We start from the raw sequence: 18883 nt of genomic DNA, 5'->3' as shown, positions 1-18883 counted from the left end.
GGATCCAAAGTCTTATAATTACCTTATAGAACATCATGACACAGAAAACCCATTTGGAAAAATACAGCAGCATTTAATTTATAATATTGTGCAAGTAAAAATAAAAAGTACAAGAGCTGCACTGAATTCCACGTCATGTCTTCTAAGTACTGAGTGTTCACAAGCTATTTTAGGCCTCGTTACATTTTTGGGTCAGTGGTTCAGTCGTCTGCAGGCAATACAGCACTGCTTGCAACTGAAATGTTTACCATAAAAAGTCTCTCCAAACTGTACTCATAGCCCTGATTTCCAGTGTAATTTCTCATCAATCAAAACAATTTTTTTTAATTAACCTTTAGTAAAGCAATTTATTTTCCATTCAGGATAAAATTCCAACATTTCTACATGTGGATATTGAAGGGTGCTGATTCAAAGCGAAGCGATAATTATACAAAGAATATTTTTTAATTTTCTACATTTATGTAATTTAGAATTTTTAAAACAAAAACGTAAATCTCTTAAAAATAACAATGATACCATTTATATGTAAAAACATGAATAGTATTTTAATCTATTTTGTCTGTAGTCAAATGTGATGATTTATTGGCTATAGATGCCCCAAATTAGATAAATAATATTATTGTTATTATTTATTTATTTATTTATTTATTTATTTATTTATTTTCACAGTTAGTGACTTGCGTGAATAATGTATGCATATTCAGACCTTCTGGCTCGCTACCCAACGCAACGGGCGGCAAAACGTGCCTTCTTCAGAGTCTCGCTGACGAGCGCGATGATTGGACAGAGGTATTTAGAAGGTGGACACGAAGACGCAACGTATATCTGTGAAGTCGCTGAATTGAGGCCACATAAAGGAAGTTTGCCTTCCTAATAAAAGCTGAACAATTGCGTGAGGGTTTTTTTTTTTTTTTAAATCTACTTTGTATTGTAAGATTTTCTATTTAATTTTTTTCTGATTGCAATTTATGCACAATTACCGCGTATAAACGGGTAAAATATGCATTTGCCAATGTCATAAATAAAGTAAAACTTTATTTAGGAAATTCCAACCGGATGTATGAGTGCTTTGTTGCTGTGTTCCGGGGTCTATATCCCAACTTGGAAACAGGCGCTCGGCGAGAGCTACTGTGAATTTGATGTTGTTGTGGCACCAAAGCCTCAGAAAGACTATCGTTTATGTGATTTATGAGATGTCGCGTGATAGAAACGCGCGTGGTCGTCGTCGGTAAAGTCAGAGCGCTGGACAATGCTAACCGGTTAGCGCAAGGTGGTTGCTAGCTGGCTAAGGAAGTTAGCCAGTTAGCTAGCAATCCGCCTGCCGGAGGCTGTTCTCTTGTTTCGCGCATTTCAAGTCTGTTAACCGCCCTCACCAACTGCTTAACCTGTTCCTCGTCGAGAGCGTTAAGTCGGAGTTTCGCCAATGACGGATATAAAAGAGGAGAAACTTTACAAATCGTTGTGTAAAATGGGGAGTAGGCGGTGTTTCTCCTGAGCGGCTGATTTTCTGCCACTGCTGCTCTTTTGTTTTCACAAAGGAAGAGGAGCCGCATTTCTTTATCATTTTACACCACCTCGCATTTGGTGGTGGGAGAGTTTCTTTGATCTTTCTCTTATTTTTTTTCACTGTTGTAATGGCTCCTCACAAGCAGAGCCATCCGGTGGGCTTGGGCTCTGGAGGTAAACCCAATGGGTTGTACCACCACCAGCCGTCCTCCGCCTCGATGGCTGCAGCCAAGAAGCCCAACATGCAACTTATTCAAGCCGACCACGAGTTGTTCCTGCAGGCCTTCGAGAGTAAGTTACTGCTGTCATCGGGTTGCATGTATAAAGTGTTAATTTAAGCTTATAGGAAGCTTTCCCGCGGCCATGTGCATGCAGCGGTAGCAGGAGGAAGAGAGCTGACTTAATGCCGTACTTTTATTATTATCTACAAACCGGTACTGTACACAGTAATTCTAAGAGTAAATGTGTCCATTTACTCTTAACTGCATGTCCTGGAGGGTCATCACACTCAATGTTACATCCTGAAACTTGTGTCAGAGAGACCCAGACAAACCTAGTAATTAATATAGTCTCTGCTGTTGCTTTTTAACTTTCTCTTTCTGCAGGATTGTTGTTAACTTATTTATAATTCATAGTTCTAAGTTTTCATAATTCAGTAAATGTCAAAAACTGTGCTTCCAGATGTCTTTTTCTTTTTTTTAAACTTTGAACAGTCAGAGTAGCTGTGAAATGGAGAAAAATTCCTATTCTTGAAGGTTCAAGTGGCAAATGTGTGGTACTTTACTTGAAACGAAACTACGTGACGATGCACTGATACTGATATTTAAAATGGATCCATAGCATGTGTTTTGAAAATGGTCATCTTTCCCCTTTTATGTCATAGCAAGTAAGAATGTTTTAAAGGTTTTTAGCTTCTAGTTACACCATATTTGGATATTCAGTCAACTCTGAACTGATGTGGCAGGGTAGATAAACTGAGGTAGTCGAAAAAAATATATCACTGGGTATGTTGGTGCAGTTCTAGTGAATAATACATGAATTAATGTTCTGACATTTGGACTGTTTATTTGCAGAACCAACCCAAATCTACAGGTTTCTCCGCACAAGAAACTTGATAGCTGTAAGTTTTTAACTTCGTTAAACTTAACAGTTCAGATAGTCTCTACGTTTCATAAATTACTGATGTGTATTTAAAAAAACATTGTTTTTCTGCATTTCAGCCCATCTTTTTGCACAGGACACTCACTTACATGTCCCACAGAAACTCAAGGAATAACATCAAAAGGTAAAAACTCAGACTGTTAACAAGCTTTTTTGTTTTGTTTTGTTTTTTTTGTTTGTTTTTTTACAATTTTAGCTATAATTTTTCTTTTCCTTTAATGCACCTCAATGTGATTCATGTGTAGATCTCGTGTTTTTTCAGCAAAAATTGTACTTGTCACTTTCTCGGGTTTTAAAGTTTATTGAAAAAGTTTGACTCTTAGAAAGAAGGTCAGTTGTTATCATGAGTGAGAGCTAACTGACACGTGGAGGCTGCCTCGATCAGTTAAAGCTGAGATAGAAGGTTTTTTCAGTTGAGCTGCTTTGCATACAGACTCTACAGGGGAAGGAAAAAAAAGATCACGCTGATACACATGAGGCTGTCTGTGGTTCAGACGACACACCGAAGGATTGTATTGGATTACAAAGGGCATGTCACAACTTCTGTTATGTTGCAGGACATGCATTTTATTTTGCAGACCTCAATAAGTGTTTAAAATGGTGCAAGTGATAGCTGCAGCTGAGCTGCCTCCAAACGTCTCTCTGGTTTAGTTTGTGGTACTTTATTTAGCTTTTTGTTAGAGGGCAGATTAATCATGGATTTAGTGTTAAAGAAAGGAGCATAGAGAGGAAGTTATTCAGCATTTAACTGAGACACGTGACAGGTAATGTTGTATAAAGCACTGAGTGCTCAGGTAGAGTAGAAAAGTCATATGTGAGAACCAGTCCATTTACTATAATCTAACTTTAAAAGTTATATCAAGTTAAGTTATGATTAAGCTGTTATTGTTGAATGTTTTGGGGTTTTTTGTTTAATGTGTTTGAGGTTTTTAACCCAATTTAATTGTTAAAAAGATGCTGTCACTTGTTATTTGTGTTTTAAGCTCTACTATGAGGTTAAACAGATTGTTTTCTGCTGGTTTTTGGATTTTTGCTTCTTCTCTCTTTGCATGACAGTAGTTTTCTCTTGTTGCTGTGGACTTGTTGGCTGTTAGTGTGTGTGTGTGTGTGTGTGTTCTTGATTTGAATTGGAGGTTTTGAACCAGGTGTCTGCTGCTGCTCAGCTCAGTTTCACTTTACGCTGCAGTGGTGCATGCTTCAGTCACATGAAACGCAACTTGTGATTTGAGATGAAGAGACTCAGGGCCACACCACAGTTATTGACTGTTTTATTTAAAGCATTAATAACCAGAAGATAAGGAAGCAGGAAACCAGCAGGGTTGTTAAATGGTTGGATTATCAGAAACTGAAGTTCATGTAACTCCTTCTACACAGAGGTGATCTTTGGGTCTGCGCCCAGCTGAGTTTGCTGCAGAGAGAGAGACTGCAATAAAATGTTTGAGCAGGACACGGTTTCTCTTGTATGGCTTCTTGGAAAAGAAGGGGGTACACAGCCTGCCTTAAATGTACAGGGTCTCAGGTAATTTGGCTCATTTTGTGTGTTTAACCCTAAAGATACCAACCAGGCTGTTGTAGCTACTAAAACATGGGGTATAGTATCTACTGGAATTTTTAAGATGAGCATTAATGGAGCCCTTCTGTCATTTTCTCTGGTCATTAATGATGATTTAAATCATTATCGTAATAAGGATGTACAAAATTATACACGTTCCTGTTTAGGTTATAGTTATATTATTGTTACATATTTCCATGATTATAGAGAAAAATAAGATTCGAAGACTTACTACCGAACTAATCACATCTCTACAAAAAGTCAGTATTTATAGTTTAGACCCTTCTTCTTCATGACTTCTAAAATCGTTGGTAGCATGCTCAAGATCAGCTTCTGGGGCAAGTCTTATTATTGGTGATCCGTTCCTTCCTCCAGAGCTCCAAGTTGATCACAGGTTTGTAACTGATTATTGCTAAAAACTCAAACAATCACCAGCTTCTTCCAGCGATCCAGGAGGAGTTTGGTAAGAAGCTACACATCAAATTAACATTTCAACAGATCTTAATCCAATCGAAAATCTATGGGCAGACTTTAAAAGTGATTGGACAAGCAGGAGGCCACAGTCTGATAAACTTGGAGCTCTGATAAGGAACAAATGGATCAACATCAATCAGGAAAGGAAAGCCCAAAGTTTCAATGTTTATGTCCTGTATACAGTTAAGATGCCAAATAATGGAAGAATTACCAACAAGTTGAAAGCCTATAAAGTTTCAGAAAACATTTAGTGCATCAGTCACTGAAAAGTAAATTTAAAAATCCATAGCAAGCCATATAAATGACTGAGCTCGTAAATGAAGTTGAAATTTCCTGTAAGCAGGAGCATTTCCATTAAAATAATAGCTTGAATGTTACAGTCCTGTAGCAGCAGTGTGGTGCTGGATGCTTGGCGGCGTATAGATGTTAATGGTTTTTGTAGTTCCCTCTGCAGCGGTCATTAAAATGAGACTGCTTGGGCCTGAAGACAGCCTACAGATGTGAAGGTTACCTCACAGCTGTTCTCAGTTACTTTGGCTCATTAGAGTACAGCTCAGGTTAAAGCTGGACAGGACTTTATTTATGTTAGCTCTCCAGAGTACATGCACTACAAAACTCAAACGGTGTGCAGCCATTATGAGCTGGGGGGACGTGCTTCTCTATTTAATTTTATTTAAGAACACATCAGGACTTGCCAGCGATGCTGACTTAAACTGGCAGTTGAATAAAATACTTTCAAGCAGACACACAAACCAAAACGTCAGAAACGTCGTCATCCTTCTGCTGATATTAATTCAATACCTAATACCTCTTATTGTGCGTTCACACCATTTAAGAGTTTTGTCAGCCACGTCGTTTAAAGTGCCTTTTCCCTCACTTCACTCGAGTCTAAAAGCTCAAAGACGAAAAGTTTATTTCAGCTTTTAAAGATCACTGACGGCCTTTACCTTTCTTCTTCTTCTTCTTCTTCTTCTTCTTCTTCTTCGTCTTCATCTTCTTCTTCGTCTTCTTCTTCTCCTCCTCCTCCTCCTCCTCCTCCTCCTCCTCCTCCTCCTCCTCCTTCTTCTTCTTAAAGGGCACCTACTCTGCTAATTTGTTTTCATTCTTGGACTGTTAAAACAGCTTTGCATGATTCACAGTTCAAAATAATCCCCCTTTATCTTACACTGAGCCTGGTGCAGTCTTCAGTGAATCCTCTGTCTGATAAAAAGCTTGCTTCCCACTTCCAACAGTTTTTTTTTTTTTTTTTAAATATATAAATATTATAAGATATTATCAACAAAACAGTTCAGTTTTAAATGAAGCATATTTCCGTTTGACAGTTGTTATTTACCAAAGGAAATGCAATTATTCAACTAAGTTTCACCTCTTATTTTTTCCTCTGGCTGTCCGTGACCCGTCAGTGTGGGCTGCAGCACCGTTTTAGAACAACTCCTTTTTGTTTATGTCACAAAACGCTGGTTCGTATGAACAGAAAATTAACGGCAGAAACCTCAACAATCAGATGATCTCCTGTGAGCAAGACTTGGAGAAGGTGGTGAGAAAGAACTCCATTTTGACAAGAACGAGACTCTGCCTCGCGTCCTACTTTTAGAAACTCCAGGAAACGCGTATAAGCCTGCACAGAGGTAAGTGCTGGTACTGTGTGGTCTTTGAGACAGGGCTGGGCGATATGAGGAAAACATAAAATCACAATGCTTTTTGGCGATTTATGTGTAACCAACCCTAACCCTGTTTAACTAAACTCAAAAAACAAAAGTTACTTTCAAACATATATTTTACTACATGAATAGAAACGCCTTATTTTAACCATTATCTTTAACCATCAGTTGCCCACAGAGGTTTTCTCTAATGACGACACTGTCACAGTGAACCTCGTTCTGTGGTCAACACCAGACCTTTAACAAACAGAAGATCAAAGCAACAAAAGTACATCAAGCAAGATTTGATGAGAGAAAATAAAACGACTGAATTTAAAAAGGTGCTTTTTTGTGCTTATAACATGTACAAATTGTAAAATTAAAAAATATGATCACCTCAAATTACAAAAACAAAAGTCTAGACAGTGACTATAAAAACGACTGACCTAGAACAGTCACCGGTATCACAGCTCATTTATTTAACATTGACGTTGACAGGCAGCGGTTAAAACGGCCTTACCTTTGCATTGGATGACTTTTCAGCTGGTGGGATATTTTGTGGTACTTCTACTTTTTGCAGCATGTTTTGCAAATTACCGGATTTTGTTCGGCGTCATCCTCGTGGAATCCAAATGACAGCGAGTTTCATTCCCTCTCGTCTGAATCTGGTAGTATATAAGCGCCTGCTCAGCGCAGTGTGCTGGACAGAAAGTCACAGTGAATTACATACAGACAGCTTAATATTGTTTGGCAATTTATACTTGATGGTTACAATAAAGCCATTTTAACCATCGTACGCAGAAAAACACAGTGAATTCGATATATCGCCCACCCCTACTTTGAGATGTGATCGTTCAGGACTCTGAGTGTGAGGAGGAAGATTTTAAATGACAGAAGCTAATATTGAGAGGTGTCGTTAGCCCTTATAAGAAAAACGAGTCATTCAATCTGCCTGCAGCTGTATAACCCCAGGTGTAGTGTGCCGTAATCCAGATTACGTCCTTGTCCCGAGGACAAGAACCTGATCTTCCTCCAGAAACAAGACGTTTGCCACTGAGTTTCTGCATGTTTGGACTTTCAGTGGGCTGGTTGTACGATTGCTAACTGCTGCCGTTTGTCTCCATGTGCAGGAAAAATTACAAGGTTGACAATCTTCTGTTCAAAGTGGAGAAGATGAGAGGGGAACAGGAGACTCACAGGTAAGCGCTCAGTCCTGCAGGACTCTCTGCTTTCCATTCCAAGCTTCTAGAAAACATTTAGCTCGTTTTTGTTTATCAGGTGACAAAATATCAATAAAAAGTTCACCAGCTACATGTGGAGCGATCCCGCTGAGGTACATCCACACCTAAAAGCCCATTTTTAGCAGGAAAACAGTGCTGTAGCAAAAAGAGATTCTCAAGTTTCACATTTTTTATTTGATGCTGCTTTCTCTGGCACCAGAACGCCTCCTTTTATAGCTGCAAACTTCACAATGTTTGGTTTTAAAAATATCTCAGAACGTTTTCCCCTCTTCTACAGCTTGGCCTCCAATCTTCAGCTCACCTTTACTGGCTTCTTCCATAAAGCTGGTACGTTTTTCCATATCGGCACTTTGTTTTATCGTTTCCACTGATCCCACTGTGACTAACAGGAAATCTTTTGTGTTGTTTGTTTACAGGAAAACTCTCTCAGGACAGCGAGAACGAGCAGAACTCGGTGTCTCTGGAGGTGCTCCTGGTCAAAGTCTGCCACAAGAAGAGGAAGGTGTGTGTCATGAATTTCCTCTGCTGGTTTTCTACAGCTTGCACGTCTAAATGAAACACACGAAGTTTCCTTTTCTTGCTTCCTGTGTAGGACGTGAGCTGTCCGGTGAAGCAGGTCCCCACGGGAAAGAAGCAAGTCCCTCTGAACCCAGACACGAGCGCCGGGGTCCAGGCCAAGCTGAGCTCCTACCCCTCCCTGCTGGTTCCCAGCAGCGAGTTTGAACCCAGCAACTCTCACATGGTCAAATCTTATTCGCTGCTCTTCAGAGTGTCACGACCCGGGCATCCACGAACACAGATCAACGGGCTTGCTAATGGCGAGATTCACCACAGCAGAGGTGGGCAGAGTGGGTTATTGGGTGGGTCTCATCTCTGCAGCTTTGCAAAAGCTTGACAGAGCAAGACAAACCAAGGACAAGAAAATGGGATTGTAGCAAAAAGCCAACTTGCTTTGTTTGTCATCCGATCATCCCCTGCAATGAAAAAGAAAACATGAACTAAACTATTGGAGAAAATCCTGATTTAGGCCGTAAACTGGGATAGTGAAAGGAAGCAGGATTTGACTTTGGTTTCAAACACCAATGAAGTTAAAGCACCCCTCACGTGAGTCCATGACAGTTTTGCCAGTACTGGTGGGAAACTGTCACAGGAAGTTGTTAACCAGTTACTAGTGTCAGTAGGGCTTAAATCATCAGGGGACAGGAAATGTGTCATATGTTTTGGTAACACACATTGAGACAACTTTGGTTGGATCCAATCAGAATAGCAGCGAGTAGAATTACGAGTTTAAACCAACTTCTTAGATGCCAAAGAGTCCTCCCTTTGCTTAACGACTTCAGATTTCTTATTGGTCTGCAGTGGAAATTATCAGATGTTGGGAGGTGAGACTGTTGTACGGCGAGTCTTGATGTAGTTCAGTGATGTTTCGAGTTCGTTTATAGCGGGTCCTTCAGACTTGATTCACTCAAAGTTTTTAGTTGACCCAGTTTAACTTGCAGAAGATTATTATGGCTGCTCTATCTATATCTATATTTCTTCAGCTGTTTGAACTTAAAAATTAAACACAGTCACCCTCGTAGCTCCACATCCGTGCAGAAAACGAGGGACGGTTTGGCGGAGCAGAGGTTCATGTCACCGTGTGTCTTTTTCAGACTTTTCAGAAGAAGCTGTGAACAGGAAAAGGAGGAGCTCTGCTCTCAGGGAGGAGGGAGAAACCACATTTGTAGCTCAGATGACAGTCTTTGATAAAAACAGGTGAAAGACACACACATACACTGACGCGCACACACAGTAGCACCTTTTGGCACAGGAAAGAAAAGGTGTCATTGCAGCGTTTGTGCAGCAGAAGTGAGAAGACGTTGTCGTGTACTTGCGTGCAGGCGTCTGCAGTTATTGGACGGCGAGTACGAGGTGTCCATGCAAGAGATGGAGGAGTGTCCCGTCGGTAAGAAGAGGGCGACCTGGGAGACCATCCTAGATGGAAAGGTGTGTGTTTGTGTGCGTGAACCAAGTAACCCTCAGTTCACACAGCTGATCTGTGTAGTGAAACCCCGTGTTTGCTGTTTTTGCAGCGTTTGCCTCCGTTTGAGAGTTTCTCTCAGGGTCCGACTCTGCAGTTCACACTGCGCTGGACCAGCGACTCCGCCGATCATTCCACCGCACCCGTGGCCAAACCGCTCGCCACCCGCAACTCCGAAACCAACCAGGACACCCGACCCAGCACCCTGAGAGCCACGCACGCACCAAGTGAGTGTAGCACAGATAATGTGTGCTGTGTTTCAGCACACGCGTCAAACTCGTGTTTCATGTTGATTATATCCAGGATGATCTAATATTTAGATAAAATTATGACGTGCTAGTAACCTGCATATGTTTGGCCCTTTTCCCAGTGTGGCCCTCAGTAAACTGACCTATAACATCAGCAGTGAAAGTGTTGCTGTTTTTCTTCTGCAGCTGTGAAAGAGTCGGTAAATACAGATGTTCAAACCAGAAGAGAACAAGTCTTATCTGAGCCTCGACAGAAACTACGAATCTTCTACCAGGTCAGTCCGTACCTGCTAACGCTGCCGTTTCTCCCACAGACTTCAGTCATTTCTGTGACCCTTAAATGTCATTGTGGATCTTTTTTTACACACATCTGTAATTTTTCTATGATGGATGGATACTTTGTTGATCCCACAAAGGATCCTTATGCCTGTTGTTACAGCAGGAGCAAGTGGTGAGGGCTTTATACTGTGACAGTGCAAAAACGTACACATGTGATAAGAAAACAAAGAAAATAAATAATAAAACTGATTTTAGGAAGAGTAAAAAGTAAGACTGAGAGTGCAAATCCCATTAATAGATAATATGTACACTGTACAAGAAGGAATAATACAGAAGTGTGTGTGAAATCTTACACCTGACAGGTGTGTTCACCTGTGACAGAGTTTTATAGAGAACAGTAGGAATGATTTCATGAGCGTTACTCGAGGCAACCCACAGCCTCATTCAAAGGCTTTGCACAGCTGCTGTCTGTGCTGATGGATGATGGACACCTGATGGACATCTGCTGTCTGTAGTTTCTCCACTGCTTCGGCTCTCCCCCCGTGAAGAATCCAGTGAAAGAGAGACTGTGTGTTACAGATGGTTAGAAAAGTTGGACACTCACAGATTCAAGCGTGAGTGAACTGTATGAACGGAGCTCACTTCAATTTACAAAACAAATTTTCAGCCTGGCCTCGGAGGAAAACATGAAGTTATCACGAAAAGGCAAATTGTCCATGTTCGTTGACACAAAACGCAATTTTTATTTTGGCCAGCACGACTTTCTAATGCGCGTCAACGGGAAGTATATTTTCTGTCTGGGGCACATGTATATCCTACCAGTTAATGTCAGTCTACACCTGAGCACAGATGGGGTAAAAGATGTGGTATTTTTGTGTTGTTGCATTAGCATTAGAATTGGTAATCCCTTTTCTTGGGCGTCGGGAATCCCTGTGGTGAGTTTAGGTGAGATAAAATGACCCAAAAACCACCGATGAGGTGTGACAGCGAAACAAAGGAGTGCCGAGATCAAAGTGTGAGACACGGTGGGATTTATGAAGGCCGCTGCATGTCGATTCAGACCTCCGGAGAAGTGGCAACGGGATGTGAATTCCTCGTCAAAGATCAGCGAGTCTGTCGCTTCTCAGCAGCTGAGATCACACTCTGTTTCTTTCTTTCCTAGTTTCAATACAACAACAACACACGGCAGCAGACCGAGGCCAGGGATGACCTCCACTGTCCGTGGTGCACACTGAACTGCAGGAAGCTGTACAGTCTCGTCAAACACCTCAAACTGTCCCACTCCCGCTTCATCTTCAACTACGTGGTGAGAGATGTACACCAGCTGTTGCTCTCATGTTTTGCACTGCCAGTTTGACCAAAGCTTTCCTACCAACCAAATTCCTGTTCTGTCAGACATGTTTCTTAGGTAAAAATGTCTTCGTGCAGATGTTGCCCAACATCAGCTTACCTGCTAACTTGGGTAGATTACTTGATATCTAGTGCAGTAGCCACATCTGCGTCAGTCAGAGCTAATGTTGGCTCTAGGAAAGGAAGAGAAGCACAGATATCCCCAGGAGCATAAATCCTTTGGATTCAAACAGTCGACACGCTGTTGGAGTCAACACGAGCATCGAGGAGCGTTTCATTTTTAAGTTCTATTACAACCTGATGAGCGTGCTCCACAAGGCTTAGAATCAAAGCTAAGAACAAATAAAATCAAAGATACCAGTACTTTAAAAACATCGTACAATGTAAAACTTGGGGGTATCATCAGTATTTCTTATTTAAATTCAGCACTGAGATCTTTTAACATATTGTCGAGCGTGTCCTTTAAATATGCATCTCTGATCTTTGGCAGCCCCATCCCAAAGGAGCAAAGATTGAGGTCTCTATCAACGAGTCTTACGATGGGTCGTATGCAGGAAATCCTCAGGACATCCACAGCCAGCCGGGCTTCGCCTTCAGCAGGAACGGCCCCGTGAAGAGAACCGCCGTCACCCACTTTCTGGTCTGCAGGTACCCCTCCAACTTCTCCTCTACCTTTATATTTATTTACATGCTGCCGAGGGCGACAGGAACTCCTGATCATCCTCTTCCTGTCCTCTCAGACCCAAGAGGACAAAGCCGAGCCTGTCTGAGTTTCTGGAGTCTGAGGATGGCGATCGGGAGGCGCAGAGGACGTACATCAGTGGACACAATCGCCTGTACTTCCACAGCGACAGCTGCCTGCCGCTGAGGCCCCAGGAGATGGAAGTGGACAGCGAGGACGAGAGGGACCCCGACTGGCTCAAAGAGAAGACTGTAAAGGTGAGCTTGAGCCAGACGAGCGAACACAGGAATGCTCCTGAGGAGGAAGAAGCCGGGTATAAAAACAGTAGAAAGCTTCATTGGATCGGTATTCGATATCAACACAGTTTGAACTGTAAAAAGTTTGATTGGTGTGTCCCGGCTCTCTCAGTCTGGGATAGGAAATTTAATAGTCATGAAAGGGAAAAATCCAGGATAACCCTGTTTCCATCTTCACCAAATTCAGAGAAACAAATACGCTTCCAATAATCAAACAGCGATATTGAAACATTTGGTTTCTCCTGCTTCTAAAAGGAGAACATTTGGAGAGTAAAACATTTCGGGTTGTTGTTCAGACGAAACAGCCAGTTTTTGTTGAAGATGTCACTTTGATCTCGACTGTTTTCTCTGATCGTTAAAAACCTCTGAAGGATTCAGACGATTCAGCAGACGCTCGGGCTTCTCTCCTCCTGTGAACGGCTTCTGCTTCTCGTGACTGTGTTAACTATGCTAACTTTTCCAGATTGGTGTGAGGGTAACAGAAGTCAGCGTGGACGTTTCTGCCACTGGCCTATTGATGTCAACATTAAAGCTCCCCATGACTTAACAACCTGTGACTTAAAGCAGGTTTTATAATGAACGATAAAAAAGATTTCAACACACACACACCGTTTACAAATGGTTGTTGTGTTCTTGCGTTTCTTTGGTTGTTTTGGGGAGGTTTTCTTTTTCAAGTTTTCTCTGTGATGTTGGACTCCAACCTGCATAAACGCTATAGACTGTATGTAAAAGATGGATGTAACCCCGTGGTTTGAAGAATGAAGCCAGTGCAGAGGTGTCTTAAATCTGCAGGGAGCGGCTCCTCTTAAATCTGATTTGTATAGAACTCTATGAGGAAAACGACCCTATTTTTAACTCGAGTTCTGACTTCAGTAAATGCTTTGCTGAAGAGTTTGTGGTCTCATTTAAAGTCTTTTTTTTTTAAAAATACCAGAGGATGCGACACTCGCCTAAATCATAAATTTGAGGCTTCAAAATCGACCTCCATCTTTTATATACAGTCCATGCTAAACGCTAACTAGTGTGCTCTGATTGCAGCAAATCGAGGACTTCATGGACGTGAACGAGGGGGAGAAGGAGATCATGAAGCTGTGGAATCTGCACGTCATGAAGCGTGGGTATGTACTCGGCAAAGCTTTTATCAAACTGCAGAAGTTTTTTGGTTTATTTCAGGGTTTTTGTTTTTTAAACCTCACCTTATCCACTGGCGTCTTCCTCCCAGCTTCATCGCAGATAACCAGATGAACGAAGCGTGTCTGCTGTTTGCTGAACACCACGCCGCCTTCATCGTCAAACGCAACCTGTGCCGCAATTTCCTGCTCCATCTGATCAGCATGCATGACTTCAACCTGATCAGCACGCTGACCATCAACCAGGCCATGGCCCGGCTCTGCCTCGTCCAGAGCCAGGCCACCCACAGAGACAAAGAGGAGGACGACGAAGAGGAGGAGGAGGACTGGGAGACGGCCGCGGAGTCCCAGCCGGAGCCGGATCCTGACCCTGATCCCGATCTGACGGAGTTTAAAACCTGCAGTACCGAGACCGCCAACAGCTCCCTGGAGACTGGAAATCAACTGGTGGAGGACTGCGGCGAGAAGCCGCACGCCAAGCAGAAATTGTCCGGCTTCGGCTCGGTTTTAAAGTGACTGCTCGGCTGGAGCGCCACAAAGATTCCCGGACAGAGCGGGAAGACTGAGGCCTGAATCAGCAAACAGGTGTTAGACACACACGGGTTACTGCAGGGATTCTCAAAGGCAGGTTACACCAGGATCAAAATGAACTTCACATCCTGGAAGTTACACATTCAAATCGAAGAGACGCTTTATGGTTTCACAGTTCATCAACGCTGAGATCTTTGAATTATTTTTTAATTATTTTCATGTTTTTTCCATGTTGTTTGTCCTGTTTCTGTAAATGTTTGAGTGTTTAACTCTGAGCTGCTCCAGTTTTATTTCCAGCCTGACACAGCTGTGGAGTGAGCACAAAGCAGGTTCGGTCTTAGGGCTGGAGGTGCAGAAGACGGTCGTACGCCTTCTGCAGATGACGAGTTGCCTTCAAAAGAGGCGTCAACATTTCATGCAGCAGCTGCGAATTCAAACAGGAGGAGATGGGCCGTCTGCTCGGGACTGTTTTCAGCAGCGGAGTGATCCGTATTTGGTGCTCTCTTTGGTGCTACTTTGCCTCTCGAGACTCTTCGTTGGTGCTCTGAGTCATTTTGTGTTCACTCCATCGTTCAAACCTCATGTCAGTCTTCCTCAGAGTGAAGCATCAATCAGTGACCTTCCGGGCACCCTCAGCTCCGCCAAAGGTTTTCTTTTAGCAGGGAGTGTGTGCACATGCTCAGTAGTGTCACGGTTACGGCATCTGATTGGGTGTCAAGAGTGTTGCTGCAAAAGGAAGTTTGACCAGTTATTATCAAGAAAGGTCAGGGTTGAACCGCTGATGGTCGGGAGGTGGCTGATCACAACTCGAGACGCCTGTTAGAGCCGTTGCTATCAGGTGATTTTACCTGGAGACGCCACAAAGTTCGTATTAACTGTTAATGAGACCGATGCTCAAAGCTAAGAGACTCTCTGCACTTGTGTTAGTCTTTTTTCTCTCCCCCATATGTATTGTTGTTGAGCCCCGCTCATGTGAAAATCATGTTCATAATAATTCTGCGAGTCAGAATATGAAGAAAATATATTTTTGCTCATACTGTGGAGCATTACCTTTCACTATCCGTGCAGCGAGCTCGAGGGATCTCGTAAGATCAAGGATGTTTTCCGTGTGATTCAGCTGCTTGTTAGCTCAAACACAACGAGACAAAAGTCTCCGAGCTTTCTTTGATCGGGTTAATCAGGAAGTTAATCCTCAGGTTGGGTTAATTTTTGGCATCCAGTGATCATGAAAACAAGATAATATTAAACAAATGGTTCGTTTTTGCTGCAATGCTCTGTGAAGACTTTTCCTTTGCAGGCGTTTTTCTCTCTTTTGCTGCTTTAGTTCAGCTCGAGCCGAGACAATGAAAACTGACTCCTAACAACAAGTTTTATCTGGAAGTAAAGGGTTTTCGCTGGATCGTTAAAGGTTCCAGCTTCGTCTGTGTCGGATCTGAGGGTTTATTGAACCTGTGACTCTGCTGTACTCGTGGGCACACCTCCCCTACAGTTATGTTTTTCTTTAAACTACTGGTGCTAAATGTTTTTACTCCTCAGTGCATCTCCTTTCTTACAACAGATCTCCACTGCCAGCTCTCCAACAACGAGAAGCATGTTTAGTTGTCTGTTTCGTTTTTTTAAAGCGACTCTCTTTTTCCTACAGTGCTGTTTTTACCGTGCTCTGAGCCCAGGACAACAAAAAACACTCGCTGTGCAGCAAAACTGGACAAAAAAGCTCCTCAGAGCTCAGAGAGGCTTGGAAAGGCCACGTTCCTACTGTTGTAATCTAAAAAAAATTGATAACTATAGGGTTAAACTGTTTATGCAGGTGCTGGTTCCAGTTTCTTTAAAATAAGAAATTGCTGCTTTATTTTGAAATTATTATAAACTGAATAGTTTAAGTTTTGGACTGATACAAGTTTGGCTGGTCTGTTTTGTGTTTGTTTGTTTGTTTGTTTGTTTGTTTGTTTGTTTGTTTGTTTTCTTTTATTTGATCAATGAAATTGTTTAAAAAAAGAAAAAAAAAGAGAAAAGAAACAAGAAAAGCCACTTATAAAACGAATGGTTCCACAGGGTTGTGATGTCGCTTTATGGTGTGGCGTTAATGCAATATAAATAATGTTGCTCCAACCAAAAAAAAACATGTTTTGATTAGGGGGGGAAAAAAACACCTGGAAGTCTAAAGTTGGCTGGAGGAGGTGATGGTGGATGGATCAAATCCAGGCCTTTCACACAGGACGTTTGGGGTTTGAGTCCACCATGATGGGAAAAGTTAGTACTGATTTATCACTTTTAGACCAAGCGACACACTCGGAGACTGAAATAAGTATGAAAATGTGCAGTTCCTGTAGCGACCACCAGAGGCTCCTGCAGTGGATCAGTCTATGTTAAAATGTCCAACTTTAATTTGTTTAAATAAACATGTTTTCAGCCAGATATAAAAAAATAAATACATTTCTGGATGGTTTCTTCCTTCAGAAAAACTGCACAGCTTAAAGTGGCCACTCTGACACGTGGGTCAAACCATCTACTTCATGTAGATGATGTCATCTCGCTTTCACATTTAGGCTAATGCTACGCAGCTTGGTTAGCACATTTCATATCCATAAAGTTGATACAGCACACAGACATGCATGTCTGTTAATTGGTACTAAGAAACTCTAAAACTGGATGCTTTTCCTTTTGGATTTTTGTTTATTAGAATTGGACAGGTCCATGTTGAGACAGGCAGCTGTAGATGTTAGCTCCTAGGGTGCACTGTATTCTTGCTAACCAAACTAGCTAGCATTAGCTGATAGCTTGGTACACCAGTTTTCATCCAGTCTTTTCACTTCTGGCTCCAAAAATCAACATTGTTGGAGGCCAAACTGTGAAGTCCAGAATCCAGCAGGTGAAGGCACAGTAACTTCGTCCATCTTTTAGCTTTCTTTACCCCCACGAATCTGCAAAATTGTGACATCACAACAGTGTGACTGGTCCTGGAGCAACATTAAAATGATGAGGGGACACCATGGCGGCACATGTAGTTACTGAACACGCCCACTACACCTGTTATATATAAATGTAAATATGACTGTAAAAAAAAAAACCATAGCTTTGTGATATGTATGTTTTTGAAACTCAAACACCATCAGTGACATTTTAGGTGTTTTTTAGTTAAAGGACCAAATTGGGATTCATTTCCTGCAGATTTCTTTGCTCTTATGTGTCCTGCGTCATGTGACTCCTGGATCCCTGCTGCCGTCATTACTTTGACATTTAACCTCGAGAACACGCCGGGTAAAGATTAGACATGACAGACGAATCGCACCGGGAGCATTTCAGTCTCCACGGGCAATTTTATTTTGAAAATTAAAACCGTGCTCCTGTATAGACTGTATATGAATGTTGGATGCATCTATTGTGGACCCTCTGTGTAGGTTTTTCGCGAAACAACAGGAGTAGTAACTCCTGGAGTTCTTCCATTCTCCTGCAAGAGGGTCCCCAAAACACTCGAGGGCGCTGCCACAGATTTGTAAATGAAAATATTTCATCACCCCACCCACTAGTAACAGAGTCAGGCAGTCCAGGTGCTGATGTTTTACCCGTGCCATTTTAGCCTAAATGCAGTACGAGCCTCCAGATGTGGGCAGCTGTGAGGCCATGGGAGCATAACGTCAGACATGATCATTTGGATGTATTTAGAGCTTATCGATCTTTTTTGTGTTGTTTTAAAAAGCTTTATGCCTGCTGGTGACTGATCCAGCCTGCTGAAATCTGCAGATCTGAAACCTTGTCTTTGTTCACGAGACCCAGCAGCGTTTTGCACAATACGGGAGGAGCCGTGTCGGCCAAACGAGACTTTTCTTTAACAATAATGTAAAACTAGTTCGAGTCACAATGGTTTTCTATTAAAAAGGACAATTTTGTAATAATATTGGCATCATGCTCCATTTCTTTCACCAAAGTACACGTCACTCACAGCTCGGTCACACTAGGTTCAAAATAGGACAACAGTGACTAAGTGTCGTCGTTTCAGGATTGCACTGATTTCATTTGCTGTCTGAGACTGATTGCAAGTACTTGCTGCGACCAGCTGATCGCTCAGAGCTGCAACATCCCAAACCTCTGGGTGACTTTTGATCACAAAGAGATTGCACAGGTTGATTGCACGTGGCTCTTCCCTCTCATGTTGCTGGATTGAGAGCTCTGACTTTAAAGCTGTTGTTTGGTTTTTTTGATAAAGGCTGTTGTGTCTGATCTGGTACCTTTCATTTATAGACAAATGTTGATTTATATTTTCTATAAATTATATTATGGCTGGAGCATTCCCCGCATGATTGTTCCAATATAATATTGTACAACTTTTTGCAAAGACAAAAAAAATCAAAGCAATCTGCATGCTGGGTTTTCAAATCTTCCAAGTATGAACGTTAACTGCTCACACAACAGTTGGTAACTACTTTTACTGCCCTCTCGTGTCTGCAGTGAGGAACTACAACACAAATGCAGGCAGCAGCATTTCTAAAATACAGCGACCTATAGAAGTGAAATAAGCTGATCTCGTTGCCATAGTGAAGACTTCAAACACTGATCAACACTAAAACGCACACTGATGATCTTGATCATTGATATCTGCCAACTATAATCCAGATGCTGTCCCACATGTGACCTTAGTGACTCCCCACATGAGGTGAAACATCTTCATGAACAGCTGTCATCCACTCAAGACGGTGAAGATGCACAGACGTCTTTATAGAGGTTTAACAAACTGATGTTGTGGTTCCTGTCGTGACCACTGGGGGCAGCACAGAT

General features: G+C 42.0%; 1 protein-coding gene across 1 annotated transcript; it reads left to right on the top strand.

Moving 5' to 3' along the window:
• The first annotated feature begins 1071 nt into the window (after positions 1 to 1071).
• Positions 1072 to 15465, top strand: LOC308412237 (polycomb protein suz12-B-like). Its single transcript, XM_080906431.1, has 16 exons — positions 1072 to 1797; positions 2580 to 2626; positions 2727 to 2791; positions 7464 to 7532; positions 7852 to 7901; positions 7991 to 8076; positions 8167 to 8413; positions 9227 to 9329; positions 9455 to 9560; positions 9647 to 9821; positions 10029 to 10117; positions 11284 to 11427; positions 11962 to 12119; positions 12212 to 12410; positions 13488 to 13567; positions 13672 to 15465. Exons 1-16 carry the CDS (start codon positions 1635 to 1637, stop codon positions 14093 to 14095), a joined length of 2205 nt encoding a protein of 734 aa, XP_080762557.1. The 5' UTR covers positions 1072 to 1634; the 3' UTR covers positions 14096 to 15465.
• Positions 15466 to 18883: the final 3418 nt, after the last annotated feature.

The sequence above is a fragment of the Rhamphochromis sp. 'chilingali' genome, assembly GCF_963969265.1.
Source record: "Rhamphochromis sp. 'chilingali' genome assembly, chromosome: 15".
NCBI lineage: Eukaryota > Metazoa > Chordata > Actinopteri > Cichliformes > Cichlidae > Rhamphochromis > Rhamphochromis sp. 'chilingali'.
This window is presented reverse-complemented; position numbering and strand designations above follow the sequence as displayed.